This window comes from Phalacrocorax carbo, chromosome 1 (genome assembly GCF_963921805.1).
Source record: "Phalacrocorax carbo chromosome 1, bPhaCar2.1, whole genome shotgun sequence".
NCBI lineage: Eukaryota > Metazoa > Chordata > Aves > Suliformes > Phalacrocoracidae > Phalacrocorax > Phalacrocorax carbo.
Window position 1 is genome coordinate 50,666,347 of NC_087513.1, and position 23,329 is coordinate 50,689,675.

General features: G+C 41.8%; 1 protein-coding gene across 1 annotated transcript in view; it reads left to right on the forward strand.

Annotated features, from left to right (window-relative positions):
• PLXNC1 (plexin C1) overlaps positions 1-23,329 on the forward strand; it is a 74,059-nt gene that overhangs the window by 23,779 nt on the left and 26,951 nt on the right. The window contains exons 6-18 of the mRNA XM_064450925.1: positions 96-240; positions 3,366-3,435; positions 4,771-4,846; positions 4,973-5,026; positions 9,609-9,748; positions 10,851-11,030; positions 12,353-12,440; positions 13,350-13,556; positions 13,669-13,860; positions 17,343-17,442; positions 18,485-18,586; positions 18,975-19,078; positions 22,989-23,030. Of these exons, the coding sequence (XP_064306995.1) occupies positions 96-240; positions 3,366-3,435; positions 4,771-4,846; positions 4,973-5,026; positions 9,609-9,748; positions 10,851-11,030; positions 12,353-12,440; positions 13,350-13,556; positions 13,669-13,860; positions 17,343-17,442; positions 18,485-18,586; positions 18,975-19,078; positions 22,989-23,030 (1,500 nt within the window). The remainder of the gene's footprint in view (positions 1-95; positions 241-3,365; positions 3,436-4,770; positions 4,847-4,972; positions 5,027-9,608; positions 9,749-10,850; positions 11,031-12,352; positions 12,441-13,349; positions 13,557-13,668; positions 13,861-17,342; positions 17,443-18,484; positions 18,587-18,974; positions 19,079-22,988; positions 23,031-23,329) is intronic.

Sequence of the window (23,329 nt, forward strand, 5' to 3'; positions counted from 1 at the left end):
ACATTTTACAGTTTGTAGTTTTCTGTAAAGACAAGGTGACGACTTAACAAGTATCACAAGAAATCTGTTGTATTCTTGTTTTTATTCTTTTATAGGGTGTCGTGGCTGCAAACATAAGCAAAATCCTTACTGCCTGTACAATAAAAATTGTAAAACCTGGTGAAATATTTTATGAAAACGTAGTGCTGGAAAACTCATCCTGTTTCTTCAATCTAACCACTCCAGTGATAAGTGATAATGGTATGTTTTACCTATTACATGTATTTAATGTTTATTCACTGTCCTCTATTACCTCTATTACTGAGGAGAACTGAGCATAAATACAGGCCTAATGAGTGTGAAAGTAGGTAATGCTTTTTATTAAATGTCATTGAAGAAAAATACTCATGTTTTGTCAAGAGATTTGTGTGTTTTGCAAGAATTATGCAAGAATCTAACTATTAATGTCTGTACAATAAATAATCTAAATATTAAATTAACTGTTTCAACCTAACTTAGATACTTGTGAGAAAGTGGTTGTCCCATGTAGAGGATTAGCGGAAAAATACATGGTTCAGGGGCAATTTGGCTGGTGCATCTTTTTGACTTGATTTCATTCATCTTTCTGAATTACTGGTTGAATAATTTTCCAATAGTTCTTATACTGCTTTGTTCACCAGTAGTTCTCAGAATGAGAGACCTGAGACATTTCTACTGGACGCATGATGCATGTGATCTGTTTTGTGCATCTTATGGGCAACTACAAGTTCTAGAATGAGCTGGTACGTTAATGAATGTCTAGAATTCTGAGCTGTTTTCTAAGCTTTTGTCTCAAAGATCAGATGATAGTCCTTCACAGTAGGGTCTTACTTGACTAACAGGAGGAAAATGTCCCCTTTGCATTGCTTCAAGGGTCTGTAGAGAAGCACAAAGCTTTTTAAATACAGATTGACTTTGTACTTTTTTAAAGTTGCTTATGTTAGAATACAAAAGAGAGTTTCAATCTAAACTGAGAGACAAAGATAGCAAGTTCAAGGATACCGTGTGCTCTTAAGTGCCTCGAAGAGGGAACGGAAAGTTCAGATAAATGCCTGCCTTTATCTTTTCCTAGATAATATACCCAAAAGACATGCAATACTCTGCATGAATCTGATTCTCTTATTATACCTTTGTGTAGAAAGAGGAATGAAATGTTAACCAGAATTTACAATGACCTGTTGTTCTGAAGAGCTCAGTGCTGCAAAGACCCCTCTCTCTCAGGGACTCTTGCCCCTGAGGGAGTTTCCTTGGAATATTGGAATCTCAGGAGCTCATCCTATGGTGTTTGTATGGGAAAAGCTCCTCAGGCATCATAGAAATGTTGTGTCAAGTTCCTGTCCAATAGTGACTTGGGAACAAAGAAGAAAAGGTGTTGTCACTAGCAGGTGACACCTATGGTGATATCCGTGAGTATTCTGGTCTATTAAGCTATCTTCAGTAAACACTGTTAGTGGATTTTGAACAGGGACAAATGCATTAGAGAAGAAAAAAATGTCCTTTATTGACCCAGTTCCAAAAGCCATGTTTTCTTATAATTATGAAATACATTGTTTTGGTTCTCTGTCTTCTCGGACTAAGGCTTTCTCTTACTCCATTAGCAGGTTTTCAGAGTATAGTGTTACGGAAGCCAGCTCACCTGGCCTGTGCTTTATGCCAAAGATGAGCCCTTTGACAGTGTTAACCAGAAGTCTGTGAGGTTAGCTTGTGCCTGCCAGTATTACTTCCACTGACATGCTTCTACGAGCTGAGGTGTATTAGGATAATGCAAGTGTGGAAGTTATATTGCCTGTTTATGGCACCTCGTGTAAAGTGACCTCAGTCTCACAGGAAGATACACTTGCAAAACTCCTTTAGGTATCATTTCTGGGGAAAAAAAAAAAAAGTGAAAATACCTGCTACTCAGTGCAGTCTGGTGCATTTTGAAAGGCCAGCCCAGGCCATACAGAAAATAATAGGTTCCATTAATTTAAACACAGACAATATCCGGAAACCATATTTGACAGGGTTGATTTTAAAGTATTTGTACAAACTTAAAAGAGAAGACAAGCTTTGCCAGAAGCAGATAAATTCCTTACTTTTACTTACTAGTCCTAGTAAAATACTGTTTTTCAGTAGCTCATGGCTTGAGACCCTTCTCATATAATGACCTAGGCAAGTGATTTAGGCAATTTTGTGCCCAACATGTCAGATTTCTGCAGATACATAGATTTCTGGAGATGCAAATAGGTGCTTGGTGAAGGATTTCAGAATGTCTATGTGTGCTCATCCACATCTTCAAACACTGAAACAGCTTTAAAAGTCAGACTCTTTGCTATGTGTTTAGTAAGGTATTTAAGTATAGGAACAGTCCCAAGGGCTGTTTCTAACAAGCAGTGCAGGTGACCTTTGCAGAGAGCACCCAAGTGCCATGCTGATGTGTGGAGCTAGGAGATACTTCTGATTTAACAATTTAGATGTAGATGTAGCCAAAGCTGGTTTTCATCTGAACAAGCTACCCTGTGATAAAGACAAAGCTTTCTCTACCTTTGCAAGGTAGGTATACTTCAAATCTGTGTAACTTTCCCCGATTAAAAAGCTATCTGCTTCCTAGCATAGAGAAGCCAGAAAAGTCTGCACACATGGGTTTCATTTGATCTCAGACAGTCATTCATTTCACAGACGTACACATCTGCAGGCACACAGATGAAAGGGACCATGGCTTAAGTGGTATATATCTAACTCTACTTTTCGATGTGGTATTCTGCTCGTGGGAGAAGATACTCTTTCATTCCACAGCTGTCAGTGAATTGTTGGTATAGTAATTGCTAGCTGAAATAATGGCAAATTGACTCATGCAATCATAAAAGATTTAAATAGGATGAAAATTGCTACTGCATAGATTACAAAAGGAGACTCTGAAACCAAGTCTCTGAGACAGAAAGAGAGAGGTATGGTGTGTTGGGGTCTCTTGCATTAGAACAGCCTGTTGTGTTAGAAGGCTTGAATTCGGTATCTGGCTGTGCCACAGTATACCGCTGTGTCTCTTTGGGAGATGATTTTATATCACTGCTCCATGGTAGCATTTCCTTATCTGTATCCTGACAATAACATTATTTTTGTATGTCATGCAGTGGGGGCATCAAGCTTAATTAATGAGTGTGTATAAAGTCTTGGAATAACTCAGCTGAAGGGTGATACGGAAGGACAAAATCTAGTTATTTTTATCAGTCAAACATGTGAGTGAATGTATAAGAGAAAGTGCATATCATATAGAGAACAGCTGAAGGCACAAGAGCTTTCAACTCAATTATTTTTTACAGTTATTTCTTGTAATATCGAGCATATGTCTAACAGTCACATTTTTCCAGATTGTCTAGTTCTCGAAGCATCACTGTCCTCAAGCTCTTGGAACATCACAAAGACATTTCAGGTGAAAAAGTAAGAGCCTGGTTCCTATTGAAGTTCATTGAGGGGTTTATTGGGGGACTGAAGTACGATCATTCTTCTTTTTAGTATTTACGAAGGAAATACATTTCACTAAAGATACTAAAATCCCTTTTCTTGGCCCGTTTCCTCCGTCTTCTCTTTTTTTATTGTCCTTAGAAAGCTACTTCTGATGACTCTTATTTAACAGGACCCTGGCAGCTAGCTGTAGGATAATCATTACAATGACTGAATTTATGACAAGTGCCTGAAGAGATAATAAAGGATGTCACAATGACATTAAATTCCTTTTTGTCCTTGTGAAAAGGTGGCCCACGGTACTCAGGATAAGACCTATAGCAGAGGAGTCAAGGGATTCTGTAAAAGTCACTTTATGAAGCTGTTTTTTAACGGAGCCAGATGCAATTTAAATACGGTCCATAGGATAACATGAATACCATTAAACCAGAAAGTAGCAACTAATCTGCTAGTAGGAATAATGAATACATATCCTTCTGTACACATTATTTTTCAGAACTCTCTTTGTTGAGAGCTTGCAGTAGAAAGCATTTGTGGCCAGTACATGGCCTTTATGATATGTGGTTGTTAAAACTTAGAAAGATCTGGCTAACAAATACTGTTGGTAACTGCAGCGTTCCTGTTCAGAATGCTTCTCCCTTATACAAAGAGGCTAATTCATAGGCACCTGGGATGAAATGGAACTCCTGCTTTTTTGCGAAGTAGCATATCGCTGCCCTCTCCCTGGAGCAACACAGGGAAGGAACTGTCTTCCTCTAAATCAGAGCATTTCTCAGCATGTGTGGAAAAGGCCTGTGCTGCTCTTGGCTCTCCTCCATGCTGATAGATGCATTGCAAAGCAAGACAGGGACAAACTGGTCTCCAACAGGCATATTTTTTGGTAGGGGAAGGCAATAGCAAACTAGCAGTACTTGCTAGCACAGAACAGCAGCTCAGGCAAGCTGTGAAAGAATCAGTGATGGTTTTCTACCCTTTTCTCATTAAAAAGTACTATCTGGCCACTTATGTACTGGTGAAAAACACAGCAAAATGAACCAAAGTGTTCTGTCTGCTTCATGCTTTTTGGAAACTTATGACCCTCAGCATCTCGACACATATTGTATTTCATACTAAATTTGTCCTCAGAATAAGCACAACAGAATAATAAGTTTGGAGGGTAAACACAGGTTATGTCTTTTACGCATTTCGTTATGTTTGCCAGGTTGTTCTCTTGGGTTTGTGCCTTTTTCTGTCACTTGAAATTTCACATTCATGGCTGAATCTAGATTGAGTTCCTGTGTCTTACAAAACCTCTGTTTTCTGTGTTACCAGCTGCTCACAATGTATACGCGAGGGTGAGTGTGCCAGCTGTAACAGGACGCATGTCTCTCCTGCCACCACCTGCCAGGTGAAGTTTGTTGGGGAGGACTGGAATCCCCTGTGATGCCTTTTCCTTGTATTTTTTACATGTGACCAGCAATCTGTTGCTTCCTTGTCCTGACATGGAGAAATGCTGATTTATTTTTTTTTTCAGGAGAGTTGTACTGCAACTGCTTCCAAGGGGATCGCCACCGCGCAGGAAACAGAGGTTAGTTAGCATTTTAAGACGAGCGTTATTGAGGTTCTGTGGGTTGGGGGAGAAATTTATTTAAAATGAGAGGACTTTGCAGGAAAAATAGAGATATGAACGAGGAGGCAGTCAGTTGGTTACATAGAAAGGTAATGCAGAAGTTGGATGGATACTATTTTTTCTTAGTGCTTTGTTGGTGCTTAAAGGTACCAACAAAGATTTGCATTTCAGATCCAGGCATTGAGACAGCAAACACTGCAATAGTCAGGTGCCTAGCTTCAGATGCAGTATTTACAATATTGCTTTAAATGCAGAAGTCCCTGTATGCTGTATTTAGGCACTCCACAGGAGCCAGTGTGCTGAGGGCTGGGATGTGTAAGCTGACCCAACAACAAAAAAAACACAAAGGAGAACATCTTGGGCTTAATCTCTTACTTAGACTTAAATGCATGTTTGAGTTCTGCTGTCACAGACAACTCTGTGAAACTAGGTTTTGGAATCTCAGACCTCATCCTCATTTTATGCAGCCAGATCATGGCTTCTCCTGAAACATAGCTACCAGGGGAGCAGAAGGAAGGGGCGGATGTGTCACCCAGTTTCTGCATAACAGACAAGTGGCTAGAGGATGCCTCCAGGAACTGAAATCCCTGGGTGTTAGTACATCCCTGGTTCACACTTCCAGAAGAATTTTCCTTGCTTCTAGGCTGTAGACAAAACTGGAGATGGAGCTACTCTCCATCCATCCTGCTCAAGCTGGATCACTGGAAGAGAAGGAGTGTCGCTGGTGCCAAAGTACCTTCTGAATCTGGTGGTGGAGTTCTCTATTGAAGTCACATAGACTGTATATGAGCATATAGTGTATATGATTTGCATCGTAGGGCAGCCCTTTAATCATTTGCTTCGTAGGCCAGCCCTTTAACCACGAGGTTATCCCTTCATTTTTTATGGTGCCAAAATGGTTTTATTTTCTCATAAAACTGAGCAATCTTGTCATCAGTGGTTGCTTATGACATGCAGGTGTTAGGAAAGAAATTAGTAGTGAAGAAAAATTTGACTGATGAGTAAGTACATAGAGATTTGCTGCCTACACTTTTTGGTTTCTGGTCTTCTGTGAGTGATAGCTCAGTTGGTATAAATAGCGACTGTGTTCTTATCTCTAAATGTTTCATTAGAACTACCCAAACTTTTACCTGTGAAGACAGGAATTACCTCTTAAATTCAGCTGTTCAGCTGTTCAGCTGAATTTAAGGTTTGTTAAACAAAATCACAAAATCCGTTTTGTTTTTCACAGAGATGAGTGGGATTGTAATACTTGTGCTTCTGAGCATTAATATTCTGGATTTGGTCTGCATCTAAAGCATTATGGCTGGTGAAAGAACAGAGGAAATTCTTCTTTGCTCTGCTTCCAAGTGCATTAATTTGACATTGGTAAATAGTTGGAATTGCCTGGGAGATGGCTTTCTTCCACACGCCTTATCTTGGAAAGACAGTGATGGACAAGGCAGTGAAAGAACTAGAGGCAGTGCAAAGGCAGATATTTATTTAGAAGTGATTGATCCATTCAGAGGGCTTGAAATTGCATTTGAAATCCTGCTCTCCTTTGACTGCTGGTGCTTTAAGGGGAACATACTGGAGAGCTGAGAAAGAGGATTTGTGTTTTCCCACAACCCTGGCCGAGCATTTAGATTGATATACTTTTTTTTTTCAGTGGCAGCCCCAGCCCTCGTCCTGACTCCAGCTGCTGGTTTCCATGCATGCACCTTCCCCCTCCCTGCACCAGAGCAGCAGTTGGAGTGCTCACACGAGTACGCTTGGCTGGGGAACTGATTTGGCTGGAAATAACCGTTGTCTTTCAGCAGGTTATTGTTCATCTGGGCCAGTTCCCCGATCCAGTTCTTCACTGGCCTCAGGGCCCGGTGCTAGCACCGCAGGAGGGGTTGTGTCAGGAGGGGTTGTGTCGGACCTGGGAGCTGGGACAAGCTCCCCAGGGTGGCAGAGGCTGTTTAACCTGGACTGCTGCCAGATATGCTGCTGGGACCTGCAGCCATGCTAACCACACCTCTAGGATGTGGCTGCCACTGTTTATGCAGCCCCAGGGAAGTGTTAGGCTGTCCAGCGGATGGGGGGTGGGGGATGGCTGCAGCTCACAAATGTGGAGCTCTATTGAAGTTGACAGCGCTGTGCTGATTTACATTACCTGAGGACCTGGCGCACGCTTCCTGTATGTCTCTCTGCGCATTTACACTGCTTTCATTGCATGCCTCACAACTAGTGATTTCAATAAATATCCTTCTGCCTCTCTGCTGACTCCCTTCCCTCTTGCTGCCCTCTGTCTTGCTGCCGGGCATCTCTCCCCCTGCCACACAGTGACTGGAAGGTCAGCAGCTCTCTGGCAGTGGGGAAACGTGCACCACAGACCCCAGCGAGGACACTTGGTCCCTCCTGCATTCAGTGAGGAAATTCACAGTTTCTTTTGCTGCTGAGGAAAGTGTTCTGGACCACAGCAGTCAAGCCGGGAAGTAGGCTCTCCAGTAGCCGAGGCCAGCTTGCCTCCATGCTGTGAGTGACTGCGCTGACGCCATGAGTCCGAGGCAGGACAGGGCGAGGGAGTCCGTGTCATGTAGCCGCAGGGAAGGCATGATTTCAGGGGGGACTGAAACTTCCAGAATGAACCATTCTTTCCATGATTTTTTCTTGGTGTAAGAAGAAACAAGGCAAGCTAAGCCAAGGCGCCCAGTGGTGTGCAGTGCCTGGCAGAGACCAGCAGCAGCCCTGAAGCACTGCAGCGTCCTGCCGCACCCCTGGGCAGGGGATGCCTGGTGTTTCCCTCAGTGAGGCTTACAGCCCTGATGGAGCTCTGGGGGATCTCTGTGTGTTTGTGTGATACCGTGTTATTCCTGTGCTTCAGGGATCCCTGCTGGTTACCAGTGAGAGCCCGGAAGCCGTGTTTTACTGCTTTCTGTGATATTTGGCTTCTGGATTTGTGTAAGGATATTGTCCTTGGTGCACTGGAAGCTGGGCACAAGCAGAGAGATGGGACGTGGGTGGAGAAGAGCACTCATGCTTCACTGGCTTTAAGCGCTCACATTTCTGCTTCAGTTGACCTGCTTGCATACTAAGGGTTAAGCTGATCCCCAGGTCAGGGTGGGAGTGAATTTTCCCCCTCAGGCTGTTTGTCAGTGGTTTCCTTTGCCCTCCTCCATTATCCACGCCAGAGGTCACCTTGGAGGCCCTTTTGCAGGCCCTCCGGCCCCAGCCTTTGCGCACTCTCTTGCCCTTTCCTAATGCGCAAGTTGCAGCTTTCAATCAGTTGTGACAGGTCTCACATTTGCTCTGGAGCGCTCCGGCGTTCAGCGGGCCGTGGTAGCATGTGGGGACAACGTGCCAGGAACCTTTCTGAAATGGGCAAATGCTGTGTTTGCAGTGGATGGCAATGTGACCCCTGTGGTCACCCCAGGCTCCCAGCCCGAAGGCTTGGTGCTGCTCTGGGTACAGGAAAAGATTAGTGGGGAGAAAAACCCTGTGGCAAGGTCTATCCTAGAGGTTTTGCACCAGCACCCTTCTCAGGGTCGGGAAGGCTGAACTGCCTAGTGGATGTATCCACAGGCGCACAGCAGAAATCACAATACTCTAAAAACTCACTTTAAACTAGTATTATAGGCAGTCTAAAAGCAAGCTAGAAATTGTTTGCCTGAGAAGGTCCCAAACAGTTTGTGGTTTCATATGCGTATTTTCCTGTTTTTTTAAAATGTTTTCAGTTTGTTGTCTGAAATATGCATAGAGAGGAAACAGTCTGTGTGATTATAAAACTGGGGAAGCAGCAAAACTGATTAAACATGAGATGCTGTCAAATGTATCAAGTAAATACACTAGGGAAAAAAATCTTCTTGCTTGGTAGTGTTACTAAGTTGGAATGAGTAAATATAAAGATACACAAAGAAAAGCACAGTTTAAAAATCGGCCACATTTCTGCAAGATTGTGACAGCATCAGAGCAAACTAAGATTATTCTTAAATGCTGGAAAATAGATTTGTAAACTTCTTAGCATCAAAATGGGGTAACAAAAAAATCCCACAGTTGTGTTGTACCTTTAGCTCTATGTAAGACTTTGAAAAAACTTTATAGTAAAGCTGATTCTGGGGCTCTTTCTTGACTTTTCATTCTAGGATTTGACCCTGCTTCCCCTTTTCAGGTCCTGAGGGATGCCTTCATTTGTTTCTCTGATCTCTCATAGTGACAGCACTGTGGGTTTTGTCTTGCGTTGTTTCTTAGTTCTTCAAAGGTCACACAAAATGTATCATTTCAAGCTGGGTTTTTATGATACTTACCTTGCAGTATGTCAGATTGCTATTCCTTTGGGCAACTTTGTTATGAGATAAGGTGAAATATAAAATATGTAGGTAAAAACAGTTGGCTTGTAAATAAGTTGTGATTGACAGTAGTTCCCAAGATCAAGCTTAACAAGATTTGAAATTAATAAGAAAAAATGTATTCCAGAGCCATAAAACCTGCATTCCTGAGTGGTGATTGTTTTTGCAGCTGTTGTTTAACTGCCTAGCCTTTTTATAACCAGATTTTGTTTTGTTTTGTTTTCTGATAGCATATCAGCATTCATTCCATTGAACCTTTGTGGATTTCTACGCTAGGCAAAAGTGAAATAACAGTCAAAGGAGAAAATTTTACACGTGCATCAGGCATAAAACTCATACTGACTGGAATCACTGGCTGTAAACCAGACATGTGAGTTAAGCTCTGAAAAAGAACACTGTTTTCTTTCCATGGTGAAAATTATGCCCATTTTGCCCTAGCAATAGTGAATAGTTGTCATGGACCTCTCCTCAGCAGAAAGGGGTATGCTCTGCACTCCTTTAGTTATACTTCCACTTTAAATGCCCAAAGGATTGCAATTAATTTGGGGTTTGGGTAAAATACAAGGGATGGGTGGGTAGGTGGGCAGCTCTCAGCAGTAGTTACAGCAGTTCTGTGGTCCTCTGTGCCTTGCAGCAGACAACAAGAAGTTAGGTCACAGGAAAGCCTCAGCTTTTGTTTGACTCTCCTCTGCTTCAAAATATCCCCCATGTATTCTAGGATTCTGCTTGTGAAAGCACAGACACCATGCCAGGGAAAGGAATCTCTCATGCAACAGCATATACTTTCTCTGTTGATGATTGCACAGTGTAAACCCCTCAGTAATTAGGCTATCTTATTCTGAATCAGTCATTTTCAGGTGCAGCTGCAATGGCTGTCTGTGATTACCAAGCTCATTTTACATAGCTGGCACTTGAAAAAAGATTCATATGGTACAGTTCGATTTTTAGTTCAGCCATGAATTGGGGCCACAGAAAACAAAAGGAGAGAAGGGTGGAGAGAGGAAAAGGAGGGAGAGAGAAGAAGTAGATACAAAGAGGAAGAAGATAAAGGGAGGAAGGAGAGAAAGGAGGGGGGAAGAGGGAAAGAGAAAAAGAAGGAAGAAAAGGGAACAAGAGTCTCATCTTGACTAGCTAGTGTGGTAGTAGCGCAGAGAAGTGCACAGCGCGGTACACAGTTTACACAGCAAAATCACACATTGCATCACATAGCCTCATCCCAAAGCCATAAGACCAATATCTATACCGTCTTCTGTGATTATTGTGACACATAGCAATTTCATTCAAAAGATGCCCTACTTTGTCCTTTCAACTCCCTGCTCTCTCTTTCCACCTCCATCTGACAGCTCAAAGAGAGTTTCGTTCTTCTTCTCTCCTCACCCTTTGCTTTAGGTTGTAGGCTTTGTGTAGTAACGCTGATGAGTGGCATAGTGGCATCTGTGTTTCAGCATCTGACTGTTTTCTTTTTCCTTCAGCATTAAAGTTAGAAATGTGCTAAATGATACACAAATGACATTTGCCCTCCCACCAACACGTAAAGAGGCCAAAAGTATATGTATACAGGCTAATGGGAAAAAATGTTCACCACCAATGACGCTACATTATGTTTCACTGCCATCATGTTTTGGAATCACACCAAATACCTCCTGGATCAGGTAATTTTGTCTTTCTGTACTTTTTATGTATTTATTAAAATGTAGTTCCACTGAGTTGATATGAGCCTCCTTCCTTGGCCAGACTGCAGCTGATATAAACTTGGATGACTGCTGTAACCTGTTGTGGAGGATGAATTTATGCTGGTGAATTGATTTAACATTTAACATACAGATAAGGTCATGATAGCTGCAAGACAGATTCTGTGTTCTGCAGGATTCTGTAAAATCCTTCCTGCCCCCGCCAGTTCTCCTTTGTAGAAGTCAAAAATAGTCTCTTCATACTAAAGCTAAATCCAAAATATGGGTAGCATGCATAAATTCAAGCTCCAATTAACTTTCATTTCTTGATACTAATATATCCTTCACCTCTAAAACAGTATAAAGTATCAGTGAACTGGAAATGAAGTGAAAATAATCACCACTGTAGTGATACACACCGACTTGCTTTAGGAGCCGGTTCCCTAAAGCCAAAAGAGCCCTTTTCAAGCCTCCGCTGTGTTCTGTGGGAGACTCACAGTTCCGGTGAGAGACTTACAGGGTGGTTTTAAGATATTCTCAGTCACAGCTTTCCACCTGTCCTTCTGCCTGCACAGTTTTTACGCACTTCCATGTTCTCGTTCTGGTATCTTGGTGTCAGGCATTGGCAAGTGTGGATTTGAGGTAATAAGTTGGGCTGGCAGCTGCAGCAGCTGAGCAGCTAGGACACATGCCCTCATCTCCAGGTGAGGGGTAGCTCAGGCAGCTGAAAATTAATAATACCTTAAACCACTCCAACTGTGTTCAGCAGAGATTGTGAGCCAGAGCCCTCAGACACAAGCACCATTGTGTGTGCTGAGACAGATGGTCTGAACACTGCCGAGAATGTTTACTGTGAGGTGCCTGGCACTATCGGTTTGTCCTGAAGAAGGCAAGAATTAAGCATAGGCGGGGCCGCTCTGGGGCAGTGAAATACTATGTCTTCAAGACAGAATACTAAATCACGGTCTAGTTCTTTGGCTGCATGAATAGAAAACAAGGTGGAGAGTCCCTGAAAAGGAGTATGCATGTGTATGCTATCAAGCCATTTGGTTTTGTGGTAGCAAAAGCATTTACCGTTACATTATGAGGAAAGAATGGCAGTACACTGCATAGCTCAAATTATCTTGTCCTGCAGTTTGACTTCATTATATTGGCTGCTATCAAAGCAAAATACACGAGTAGTTTATTCACAGCTGAAGCCTTAATGCAGGACTTGTCTGCGGGAAAACAGATAATATTAACCTCCTTTCCCCCCGCCTTTTTTTTTGTTTGTTTGTTGTTTGTTTTCTGGTTTTTTTTTACAGTGGTGGTCGCAAAATTACTACGATTGGTAGAAATTTTAATGTGGTGGACAGCGTGATTATTTCAGATGACCAGAGATCAAACCTCACTGTGAGTCTTAACCTCCTTTACAGTACCAGATAGAAGTCTCTTAAGGGATTAGGCTTTATTCCTGAGGTTTCAGAAGGGTTTCAATATTTTTCAAACACTTGCAGGCACGCATCAGTCACTCTACTGAAATAAATATGACCACTTGTAGGATTACAGTTCCACACATTCTCAGTACAGGATCATGGATACACATAAGCTACTCTACTGCGTAATTCCCTGAGCCTTTTTTCTATCCTCTAGAGACTTGCTCTAAATTCATCCTTTTTGAGCCTCCCCAGCCTCCGTATATGGGTCTGTTGCGGTGGAGGGGTGTACTTCTCTCTGGCTTTGTGTTGAGAACACAAATGGTGCCACTGCCTCAGCAAGGGGCAGGAGACTGGAGCTGATTTTGGGATGAAACCATTCCTCTGAGGCTGTGAGAAGGTGCGTACCCTGTTGCCTCCTGGGCTTGCAGCACAGAGACCAGAAAACAGCAGCACCCCTCCATGGCATAAGCAATGGGGTGACTGTAGCAACTCCCCCTATCAGGACTTAAGCTGGGGAGAGCTAATGCCCAGGACTGCTGCAGAGCTCATCCTGCTCTTCTCTTGTCACCTGCATTGAGGGGAAGGAAGGAGAAATCACTGTCACTATTCCTGTCTCACTGCAGGAAATAGCTGCCTTAGCAGTGCGCAATCTGCCTTGAAGCAGCGTGCAGAGTGTGTGATAAATGCTCTTGAACGTAGATACAAGCTCAGCACCGAAACTTTCCCAGGTGCTCTGCATGCGACTCTGATCGCAGAGAAGATGTTTAGCAGATATCTGTGTGAAGTCAGGAAGACGTTAAAATGATTTTGAGTGCCTGTGTTTGTAATTGTACCCACTGTTGAGTGCTTAATGACTGCTACAGCTTCGCTATTGCATTTCTAGGTCTCTAGGTGTCCTGGAAATGAATCTGAGTATCATTACTTAACGCCAAGCCTGAGCCATGCAACAGAGGGTAAAGTTGTTGATATGATGTTAAAAGTGGAAACTGCCTTTATACCATGTGTCAAATTACACTATCACCCTGACCCAGTGTTCATTAACTACCAGCTGCACACTGAGCTGGATCCTGATCTGGAATTAAAAATATATGTAAGTTTGAAAGTCATAAACTATAATTCCTTATTTAAAATAGTTGTTGGGGATAATTTTACTTCTTACTGTATTTAGTGACTGTTTATTATCTTCAATTTTTTCCCTCTAGAAAGAAAATGACAACTTGAATATTTCTAAAACTGAGGTAGAGGTTTATCTGTCATACATGAATGGTACACAGACCAAAAAGATATGGTTCAGCATCCAAAATATTACCACAAAACCAGACCGTAGCACCATACTGTGCAAATTCAAAAGGGAAGGAACAGACAAGATCGATTTTTCCACAGTGAAAGTTTTTGTAAGTAGAGTTCCCTTTTTCTGCAGTTTAACAATGTTTGGATGTTTATGCAAATGAAGTAAAATGTAGCATTAATGCTCTGGTCATGAACACTTATTAGAGAGGGAGGAACTGGGTACATTTTTTGTTATCCTGGTACTTGGTAGTCCGGTTATCTGCCTTACATCTAAGCACGCCTGCCTAGCTTAGGTACCACTAAGAGTACTGAGTTCATTTACTGTCTGGTTACTGCTGTAGTGTCAGAGGTAAGCTTTGCAGTCCAAGTTGAGCTCACTGCTTCCGAGCTCCAGGAGAGCAGTAGCTTGTCAGACCTCTGGCTGCAGCACAGACATCACTGATAAAGCATCACTGGCTCCAGGAGAGCCCCTCATCTTAGATCTGTAAGCAGTCCGCTGCTGCAGTGTGGCAATGAGGAAAAGGATTGTGTCCTCCCATTCACTTTTCCCACTAAAGCAGATAAGGATCTTGAACAGTGCATAGTGATCACCACTAAGACAGAAGAAAAGGCATTTCCAGATGAAAAAGGGGCTAAAATTCAGCGTGCACCAGGGAGGCCAAAATGCTATGAACATACGGCACAAAGCCAGCCCCAAATATAAGAACATTAGCATGGATGTCAAAGCTAAATGGCAGCTTAAGATATTTTCACCATGAATAAGATGAAGATATGAATTTTTAAAAAAGCAATCGTCACCATTTATGTGGGAGAAAAATGATGCCAGACTCTCATGGCCGTGTATGGTGGTATAAAACAGAAATAACTCTATTGACTTCAAGGCATATGGCTTATAGTAAAGATTAACGAAGCTATTCTCAATTTCATATCACTGTTAACTGATCCCCCATCTGTGGATCCTGCCGTCTGAGCCAGTTATGGCATGGAAAAGCCTTTCTGAGATTGGTGTTGCATTTAAATATTAACATTGCCTTGCAATATCACATACTCATCCTGCAAGCTTCATAGGAGTGACTGTCATAGAAAGGTCACCACTTCGCTAAGGCAAATCAAGTGTGATAGTTATAATGTAACATTTCATTTCTGGTAACTTAAAAATTATTTTTTCCAACATTAAGAAAAATGTGAAAGTAGGAAATCATCACATACTTTTTAATCTTATAAATAAATCATCATAGAAGAAGTAGGGCCAATCTGAAGACAGGATAAGCTGGGTATAGAAGATAGTATGGACCAAGAATAAACGTATCTCTTGCTTTAGTTTTCAGGAAGATGGGATATTGAGTGTGGGGTCAAAAACAGAATGATCAGTCTGAATTGAGGTGTCAAAGAAGAAAATGCCATTCTTGTGACATAAGCAAGATTCAGATAGATGGAGGGGCTCAAGACAGCTGGAACAGGATCATTCCCATCACAGCCCTGAGGAAGAACTGGCATATGATATTGTAGTCTTAGTAGGAAAGATTTTAAATAAAACTGTATAGTCAGGAGAGGTACTGTGTGATTGGAGAAGGGCAAATATAAAGCCAGTATTTAAAACAGGAAAAAAAAACCAACTAGGCAAATAGAGGCTTGCTGATTTAGTCCTAGGTCTATGTAAAGCTTTATAATGTATTTTGAATGAGGAACTTGGGAAAGACCTGGAGGTAAATGGAAAATGGGATAATTGTCAACTTCTTTTTAATAAAAGCAGATTATGCTAGATATCTTCATTTGGTAAGATGAATTATTTCCTCAACAACAAAAAAGCGGTAGATCACATGTACCTGGAAGTCATTCAGTAAACTACTTAACATGGTGATTATGAAGACGCTAGGGATTAGAAAAACTGGATGCTGTGTATGGGGATCTGACTCTGGGCAATGTTGATTTTCATACAGATATTATTTAATATTGCTGGTGACTTGAGCACAAAAAAAAGTCATGCAGTAATAACATTTGTTGGTGACATAAAGCTCACAGGCATTAGCAGTCCAGAGGAGGTTTTATAATGTCATGCAGAAAGAATGAAATTAATTTAGGAATAGAATGAATTCAGGTGTACCTTATTAGTCCGTGATTCAAAAGCAAGATAAATAAAAGATAAGGAAAGAAGTGGGGCCACTGAGTAGGAAGGTTATGGTGAAGATTAAAGATAATCTAAGTATGAATGGAAAATTAAATGAAAGCTTCGCCCAAGTTTTCAATAAGCAGGGATGAATAGCAGGAATTTCTGCTTTGGGAATGCTTTGGCTGGACATGACAAGTGGAGAAGGTCAGGTGTATTAGTCACAGGGTGATTAATGTATTTAGCCACCAATGCATTTCAGCCTTAGAAAAGGCAAATGGGATCCTAGGAAGGCTCAGACTGAAAGTGCTTTGTATAGAACCTGTGAAAACACATAAATAACGGAGGGAAAAATACATTTAATGGAGGAAATAGGTCTGCTTTGTCTTCTGTTCTTTGTAGCCCCAGAAATACGAAGGCTGTGTCCTTGCTGCCCTGTGGGGTTTCTTTGCTTGCTCATGTCCGTGTAGCTGTGATGCGACTATCCAGTTGGCAGTGTCCAGCTGCCCTGGCTGCTCACCTCCTGTGACAAGCCAGTGATTGAAATCACCAGATCTGTACCTTCCCTGCTGTAAACCAAAATAATTTCAACCCAACGCTCCTTTTCAATTATCTCAGGCTTATTTCTATCCCTGGCACTTGGTGGTATTCTTTTTCTGTGTCAAAGCGTATTTTTACTTCTGGTCTGTTTATAGTCTTAGCTACCCTTTATTTATGTGCTTTCATAGTCCTCCTTGAGATCTTCCTTTGTGAAATTTATTCAGCCATAATTATCAGTGGTGAGTGCCTCACTTTGGCATCTGGCAGACTTCAGCACTTTCATGTATTCCTAAGAATTAATGCCTATCCTGCATTTGACAAGCCCAGTGGCTGTTGGGGGATGTTGTACATGTATTGTATGTTGTTCTTAAGTGGGCTTTTAGGGACGCCCTACATCCTACATAAAAAGGTTGAAACTTCTGCAAAGAAATAGGGAAGAGGGCTGTGGGCCAGGCGTCTATCAAAAAATGTACTTCCCTCATTATTAATGTGAGCCTTATCTTACTTTTCTGCTCAGCAGAATAACACTGTGAGTGCAAAGGAATGTTTTTTATTATCAACACGTGGCTTCCTCGCTTCAAAATGCCAGAATGTTTAGCAGCAGTTCTGAAGTGCATGAGCCACTTGGCCAGCTGGAGGCCAGATCTTGCCACTCCTTTGAGGGCCATTGCAGAAAGAGCAATGGCAAAATTTGGTGCTACATGAGGACCTCCCAGTTTTTCTCTTGCCACTGCTCTGTTACCCTGCTTAAACATCAGTAAAAGTTAAGTTTGTGTTCGTTCACATATGTTTCCCCTAATTGCTGCTGTCTTCCCAATAATCTGCAGAACGAGGGTCCTTCATATGCCTCAAATACCTTTTTTTTAAATACATGACATTTCATTTTAAGTACTGATATAATACCTGTCGTCTGTTAACACAGCCATTATTTTTCTTCAGGTCAAATTAGGAAATTTTGAGCATGAAGTTAAACCAACATCATCATACATATATTTATATGTCCTTATTTTGCTACCTATTGTAGTGGGTGTCATTATAGGTAAGTACAATAATGTATTTTCAGTTTTTGATTTGCTGAAGGGTGTAATCGTGACGCATAAACAGATACACATACGCACATACATGTTTAGGACTGTCACAAACGCTCTGGTGGCTTTCCCCTGTTCCCAGTAAGAGTGGACAAAGTGAACGCTGGTCTGGTGGTGAAGTCCATCTTGTCAGACTACAGCATGTTTCACAGCAGTAGTTTTGGCTGTCCTGCTGAGATTACTCACCACCACCATTTAGTGAGGCAGGCCGTAGGACTGACATCCTTGTGTCACAACTTGGGCCTTTCCAGCTGTCAGAGCTGGGCTCCCCTCCTGTCCCTGGGGCAGATGTTCCCTAACAAACTGCTTATCCTCAGGCAGTGTTTTGTGGTGCTCAGTCTCATTTGGATCATTCATTAATTTGTAGGTCATTGCTAAATTGAGGAGGGTAAACAGTTACCCCATTCTCTTTTTGTCACTGTTTTTTTCTGAATGTTTTGACAGGGTGATATATTCAGTAAATTTCCATTTGTTGTAACAAGTTTAGGGGTTTATTCTTTTGTTTGGTTGGGTTTCTTTTTAAAAAGTGCATTACCTTTACAGGAACTTTATCTCATGCCTTCACTCTCTGAAAAAAAAGCTTTAGAGAAGTTAACAGTTTGGAAGTGGATTTACTGTTCAAAACAACTGTTTTTCCTGTTTAATCAGTGCTACTTTAAGTAGGTTGCTAGTAACAGAAGTGGTTGTTAGATTCTGTGTCTCACTGTGCAGGTTGTACATAGCAGGGGGTGCTGTACTTTCAAATAAAGGTGGATTGACAATTCTAAGACCTTGTTAAAAGGAATGTTTTTTATTAAAAATTTGGGTTTAGATCCAGATAACCAGGGCTCCTGGGTACTAGCACACTGACAACAGTAGAAACAGTAATCCTCCTGGAGAGTGCAAGTATATATTAATCTTTCTGTTTCTTAAAATAATATTAAAATATGTCTTGTATAGGGGTTGTCTGTTCTGCAATTTCTGTACTCATAATCTTTTTTTCTTCCTTTTTAGTGGCATTCATAGTTACTAGATACAAATCCAAAGAGTTAACTCGTAAACAGAGTCAGCAGCTTGAACTGCTGGAATATGAGATTCGGAAGGAAATACGTGAGGGTAGGTCTAAAGAGCTTTATAGAGCTTAAATACAGCATAATTTCTGAACTGAAACTGTCAAGAAGCTCACATTGTATAAACACTTTAATTTTATAGCTGTTAGAATATTTTTGTGTTGTATCAGAGTTCCTCTTTAATGTTGATGTGCACTGTGGTAGCAGATAGCACTGAGCTAATAGGATTGCATGTCATATTTCCCTCAACAAAAGTGGGGAAAAAAACCTGATTGGTACTTTCCCGCTCGTAAGAACTTCATCTAGAAAAACAGCCCCTCTTCCCTGAAAACTGTGTTTTAAGGAACATCTGTTGGGGCCAAGTTATAATTGTGAAGATGATTTTGTGTCAGCTAAACTAACTGTCTGGGTGGGGAGGGGGGTTGCTTTTTCAGGATTTGCCGAACTGCAGATGGATGAATTAGACGTGGTGGATAGTTTTGGAACCGTTCCCTTCCTTGACTACAAACACTTTGCTCTTAGGACTTTCTTTCCAGAGGTAAATATTTACAAGTCTTTCAGTTGTCAGCCCTGTGTAGTAGTGAAAAAGCTAGGAAGGTCAGGATCAAATAACTAAAGTAAATACTACACAGTAATTGCACATTGTTTTCACAAGAAACTTCTCTTAAATCAAGAATTACCAAAGAACACTTGAGGCTGTACATCTCTATATTTAACCAAGCCTAAATGCTGTAGATAAAGCACTGTTGTTGAATTTTCAAGGGTTGTGTGTGCATCCATTTCTTTTTTGCTCAGCTTCACCAAGCTGCTTGCCTTTCAGGCCATCCTAACTAATCTATAATTTAGCCATTGCTTTTTTTTGTTCTCATGCTTTCACTTTCCATGCTCTAGCTAATTAAAGTAACAGTCAGGCTAGCTAACATGCTAGCTAACATCGTGACACTTCCTAATTAGACTTGTGGGATGAAGAAATGGCTCTAAGGTCATGCTGACTTTCTACTCCAAGCTGCTGACAGAAATTCCTTGATTCAAAGGAGTGCAGGTCAAATGCTTAAATATTACATAAATACTTATGTGCTGTCCAGTTTGGAGGTGAATATTTTCATTGTTCTTTGGAGCCGTTTGTGCCACTGCATCAGAGGACCGAAGAGGCCTTCTCCTGATTGTTTTACTTCTCTTGCTGTTTTTTCAGCGTATGTGGCACATCAGGATGCTGAACAGTGCATTTGCCACAGCTTTCAAAATTATATCATGATGTTAACCAGGGCTTACTGGAATTTACTAATTGGCAGAAGCTGTGATCTCAGCTGGTGATATTTTGCTGTATAACTGACACCAATGAGCAGAAACCTTTGTTTAGTGCTGTGGTGTTTAGGGTATAGCTGGTATGTATGCACATTTTCTACTAGTCTTCATGTGTTACTCATCGCTGCTGCGGCTGCAGCCCAGTCCTGCAGTCTTATCTGCACCCTACTTCTCTTTATCGCCATGTGTGATCCCACTAAAAGCTCATTGTGATAAAGTGAAACACATGTGGTAATGCAGAATCAGGGCCCTTTTTTTTGTACACCACCAAATACTAGATACTAAGGCAGAATAATATTTAACAATTACATATGCATAATCTTTGTACACTTTGAGTCCAGTTCTCACACCAGAGGAAACTGGGAATATCTCTGCTGGTACTGCTGTGATGCCCCCAGTCAAATTCGTATGGGGTCACTAGGAGGTTTGAAGGAAGTGGAGCAAGGAAACCTTACTTTCTGCACCCTTTTCCTTTCAGTTTGTTTTGCTGCCAGGCATATTAGCATTAAAATAGTGTTTTTATTTTTAGGAATATATCTTTTCCTAGTGATAGTCCTCTGTCAAAACAGTAACAATCCGTAGAAGCTGTCTGGGTGGAAATGCTTTGCTTTATGCAAATAAAAAGGGAAGAAAAAAAGGCACGAAGTCTGCCACTCTGTTGCATTATGTGAGGTCAGAAAGGGAAGGGCTCCTCTTTTGCCTGGGCAAATCTCATTCCACTGCACATCCTGGAAATTATTCCAGTTAGATTTTGTCTCTGTTTGAAATACTGATACCACAAAGGTAAACTTTCCACTATTAGCTCTCTACAGACAAGTGGTGTCAGGCAAGTTATTTAACCTATTGTGTGCCTGTTTTTCCTGCTAAGTACTTGCCATTTACATTGCGGGAGTGTCCAAACATGCCTTGTGCTTCATGAACGTGGTAAGAGAACAGTGCTCTACTCAACAAATATTGCAGATGAACAGAAAAGGCGAAGGGGTAGTAGATGAAAACCAAGTGTCAGAAGGGTTGGCGGAAGGGTCAAAGTGACAAGCCACCACTTCCCTTTCTTAACCTCATGCATTTGAATGATATCCATATTGTACTCTTTCTGCCTTCCAGTGTGTTCAATGGGTTTTGTCTCATATAATCTGACCTGTTTCAATACAGGCATCAAAGCTGTTCACTGAGCATCTTCTGTAGTCAGTGGAAAGACAGGCTGCTCAAGGAAGTGATTCATCCCCCTTGCCTGAGACATCTGTCTCAGGATGGGATGGGTTGCTTAAAGGGGGAGTCAGATACCTAAAATTAAGAGTGATGGACCCCATCTTCATGTTGAGCTTCTCACTTCCCACTCCTTCAATTTTCTATATCTAATCTGGCTTGATAGCTTTTGTTTTCTGCTTTATGCTTGTAGGTGCTAAATGGCTATTACATCTATTTTTAAAATATTCCTTATGCTAAGCCTGATTTTTGCTTTACTTGTTAAATTTGGATTATTGCTTCTGTTTTCCCTCAATCTCCTGCATTGTTTGGTTTAATGCTACCATGCTTGTTCTCTGTTCACAAGCATTTTTAACCTTTAATGTGGTTCTGGTGGGTTTAGTCTGTTCGAGTGTGTGTTTTATTGGTAGGTAGTGTTAGGGGTGCTGGAGAAGTTCTGGAAAAATGGGAATAGCCAGTGAAGGAAAAGAAGAGGAGTATGGTAGGGGAGAAGAGAACAGAAGGCATGAGGAAAAGGAGGGATGAAAAATCAGATACGTAGATGAAAAGTTAGAGGTGAGATAGCAACATGCGCTTGCAGCCCAGAAAGCCAGTCGTACCCTGGGCTGTATAAAGATAAGCCTGGCCAGAAGTTTGAGGGAGGTGATTCTCCCCCTCTACTCTGCTCTCATGAGACCCCACCTGGAGCACTGCATCCAGCTCAGGGGTCCCCAGCACAAGAAGGACATGGACCTGTTAGAGTGGGTACAGAGGAGGCCCACGAAAATGGGCAGAGGGCTGGAGCACCTCCCCTGCGAGGACAAGCTGAGAGAATTGGGGTGGTTGAGCCTGGAGAAGAGATGTGTCCAGGGAGACCTTATCGCAGCCTTTCAATATAAAGGAGGCTTATAACAGAGGGAGACCTTTCATGAGGGCCTGTAGCGACAGGACGAGGAGAAATGGTTTTAAACTGAAAGAGGATAGATTTAGATTGGGCATAAGGAAGAAGTTCTTTAGGATGAGGGTGGTGAAGCACTGGAACAGGTTGTCCAGAGAAGCTGTGGATGCCCCATCCCTGGAAGTGTTCAAGGTCAGGCTGGATGGGACTTTGAGCAACCTGACCGAGCAGAAGTGTCACTGCCCGTGGCAGGGGGGTTGGACTAGATGATCTTTGAAGGTCACTTCCAACCAAATCCGTTCTGCAATTCTAAGATTCTATAAGGAAGCTAGGGACCGCCAGCATCACAGATAAAGCAGATGACAGTAAACGTTCCTAGTGTGAATTTGTTGCTCAAGGGTGCTGCTTTGGGAACACGCAGCTGTGTTGGGACCTTACAGGCTGTAAGAGTCAGACGAGAGGCATTGACAAGCTCTTTGAGAACTGGGGGCTTCCCTTTTTTGTGAGAGCTTTTGCTAGGACTGCATGTGTGGTGGCACCTGTGCCTCTCTGGAGACTGACAGCATGGACCTCCTGGAGAGTTCATTAGTGAACATTCATAAAGTGCCTTGAAATGAATGGAGGCACATGAGCTCAAGTGTCACTCTGTTACAGAAGCCCTGCATACCGAAGGCTATCATTGCCGTCCAAGAAGGATGCAGCCTGCAGCTCCCCTTGCACACCAGCACATTTGCAGAAGAGGGTAATAAACAGCTTTTCCTGGCAGAGCGTTAGCTGACTGCTGTGCTAGTGCCGCTCAGCAGCACAGAGTAACACCCACAGTAACGCTGAAGTCGATACCAGGTCATCTCCGAGAGTTCACTTTTCAGTGAACGTTGGCAGCACCTTTGCAGAATTATTGTGTAAAGTTTTATATTGAAGCCTCATTAGAAGCCAGCAGTTCCATTGTTTTGTTTCAAGTTGTATGCCACCAGGAACATGCCTGGCATGTTTAACGTACATGTGTTAGAAGCTTTTGGTATACGTAAGAATGATAAATATCACCTGTCTTATATTTTAGTCAGGAGACGTTGCATCCATCTTCAGTGAAGACATGCCACAGGTAAGTTGATGTAGTGAGATATGCCTTAATTAATAAACTTTTTTAAGAGTGATTTTATCCCTTATCTCAGTGTTGTCCTAGAAAGCATCAGATTGCATTTTCAATATGTTCCTTTCCCCCGTGAGGAGGGTTACATGGATTTATGTATAAAAAGAACTTGCTATGTAAGATGCTGTTACCCAATGTACATTATGACTTATTTAAATAACATAAACAGAATCTAGTCATGGGAAATGACAGGCAGACTTAACTATTAGCATTACTTTGTGTATCTGGCGGAAAATGTGTGCTCTGCATGT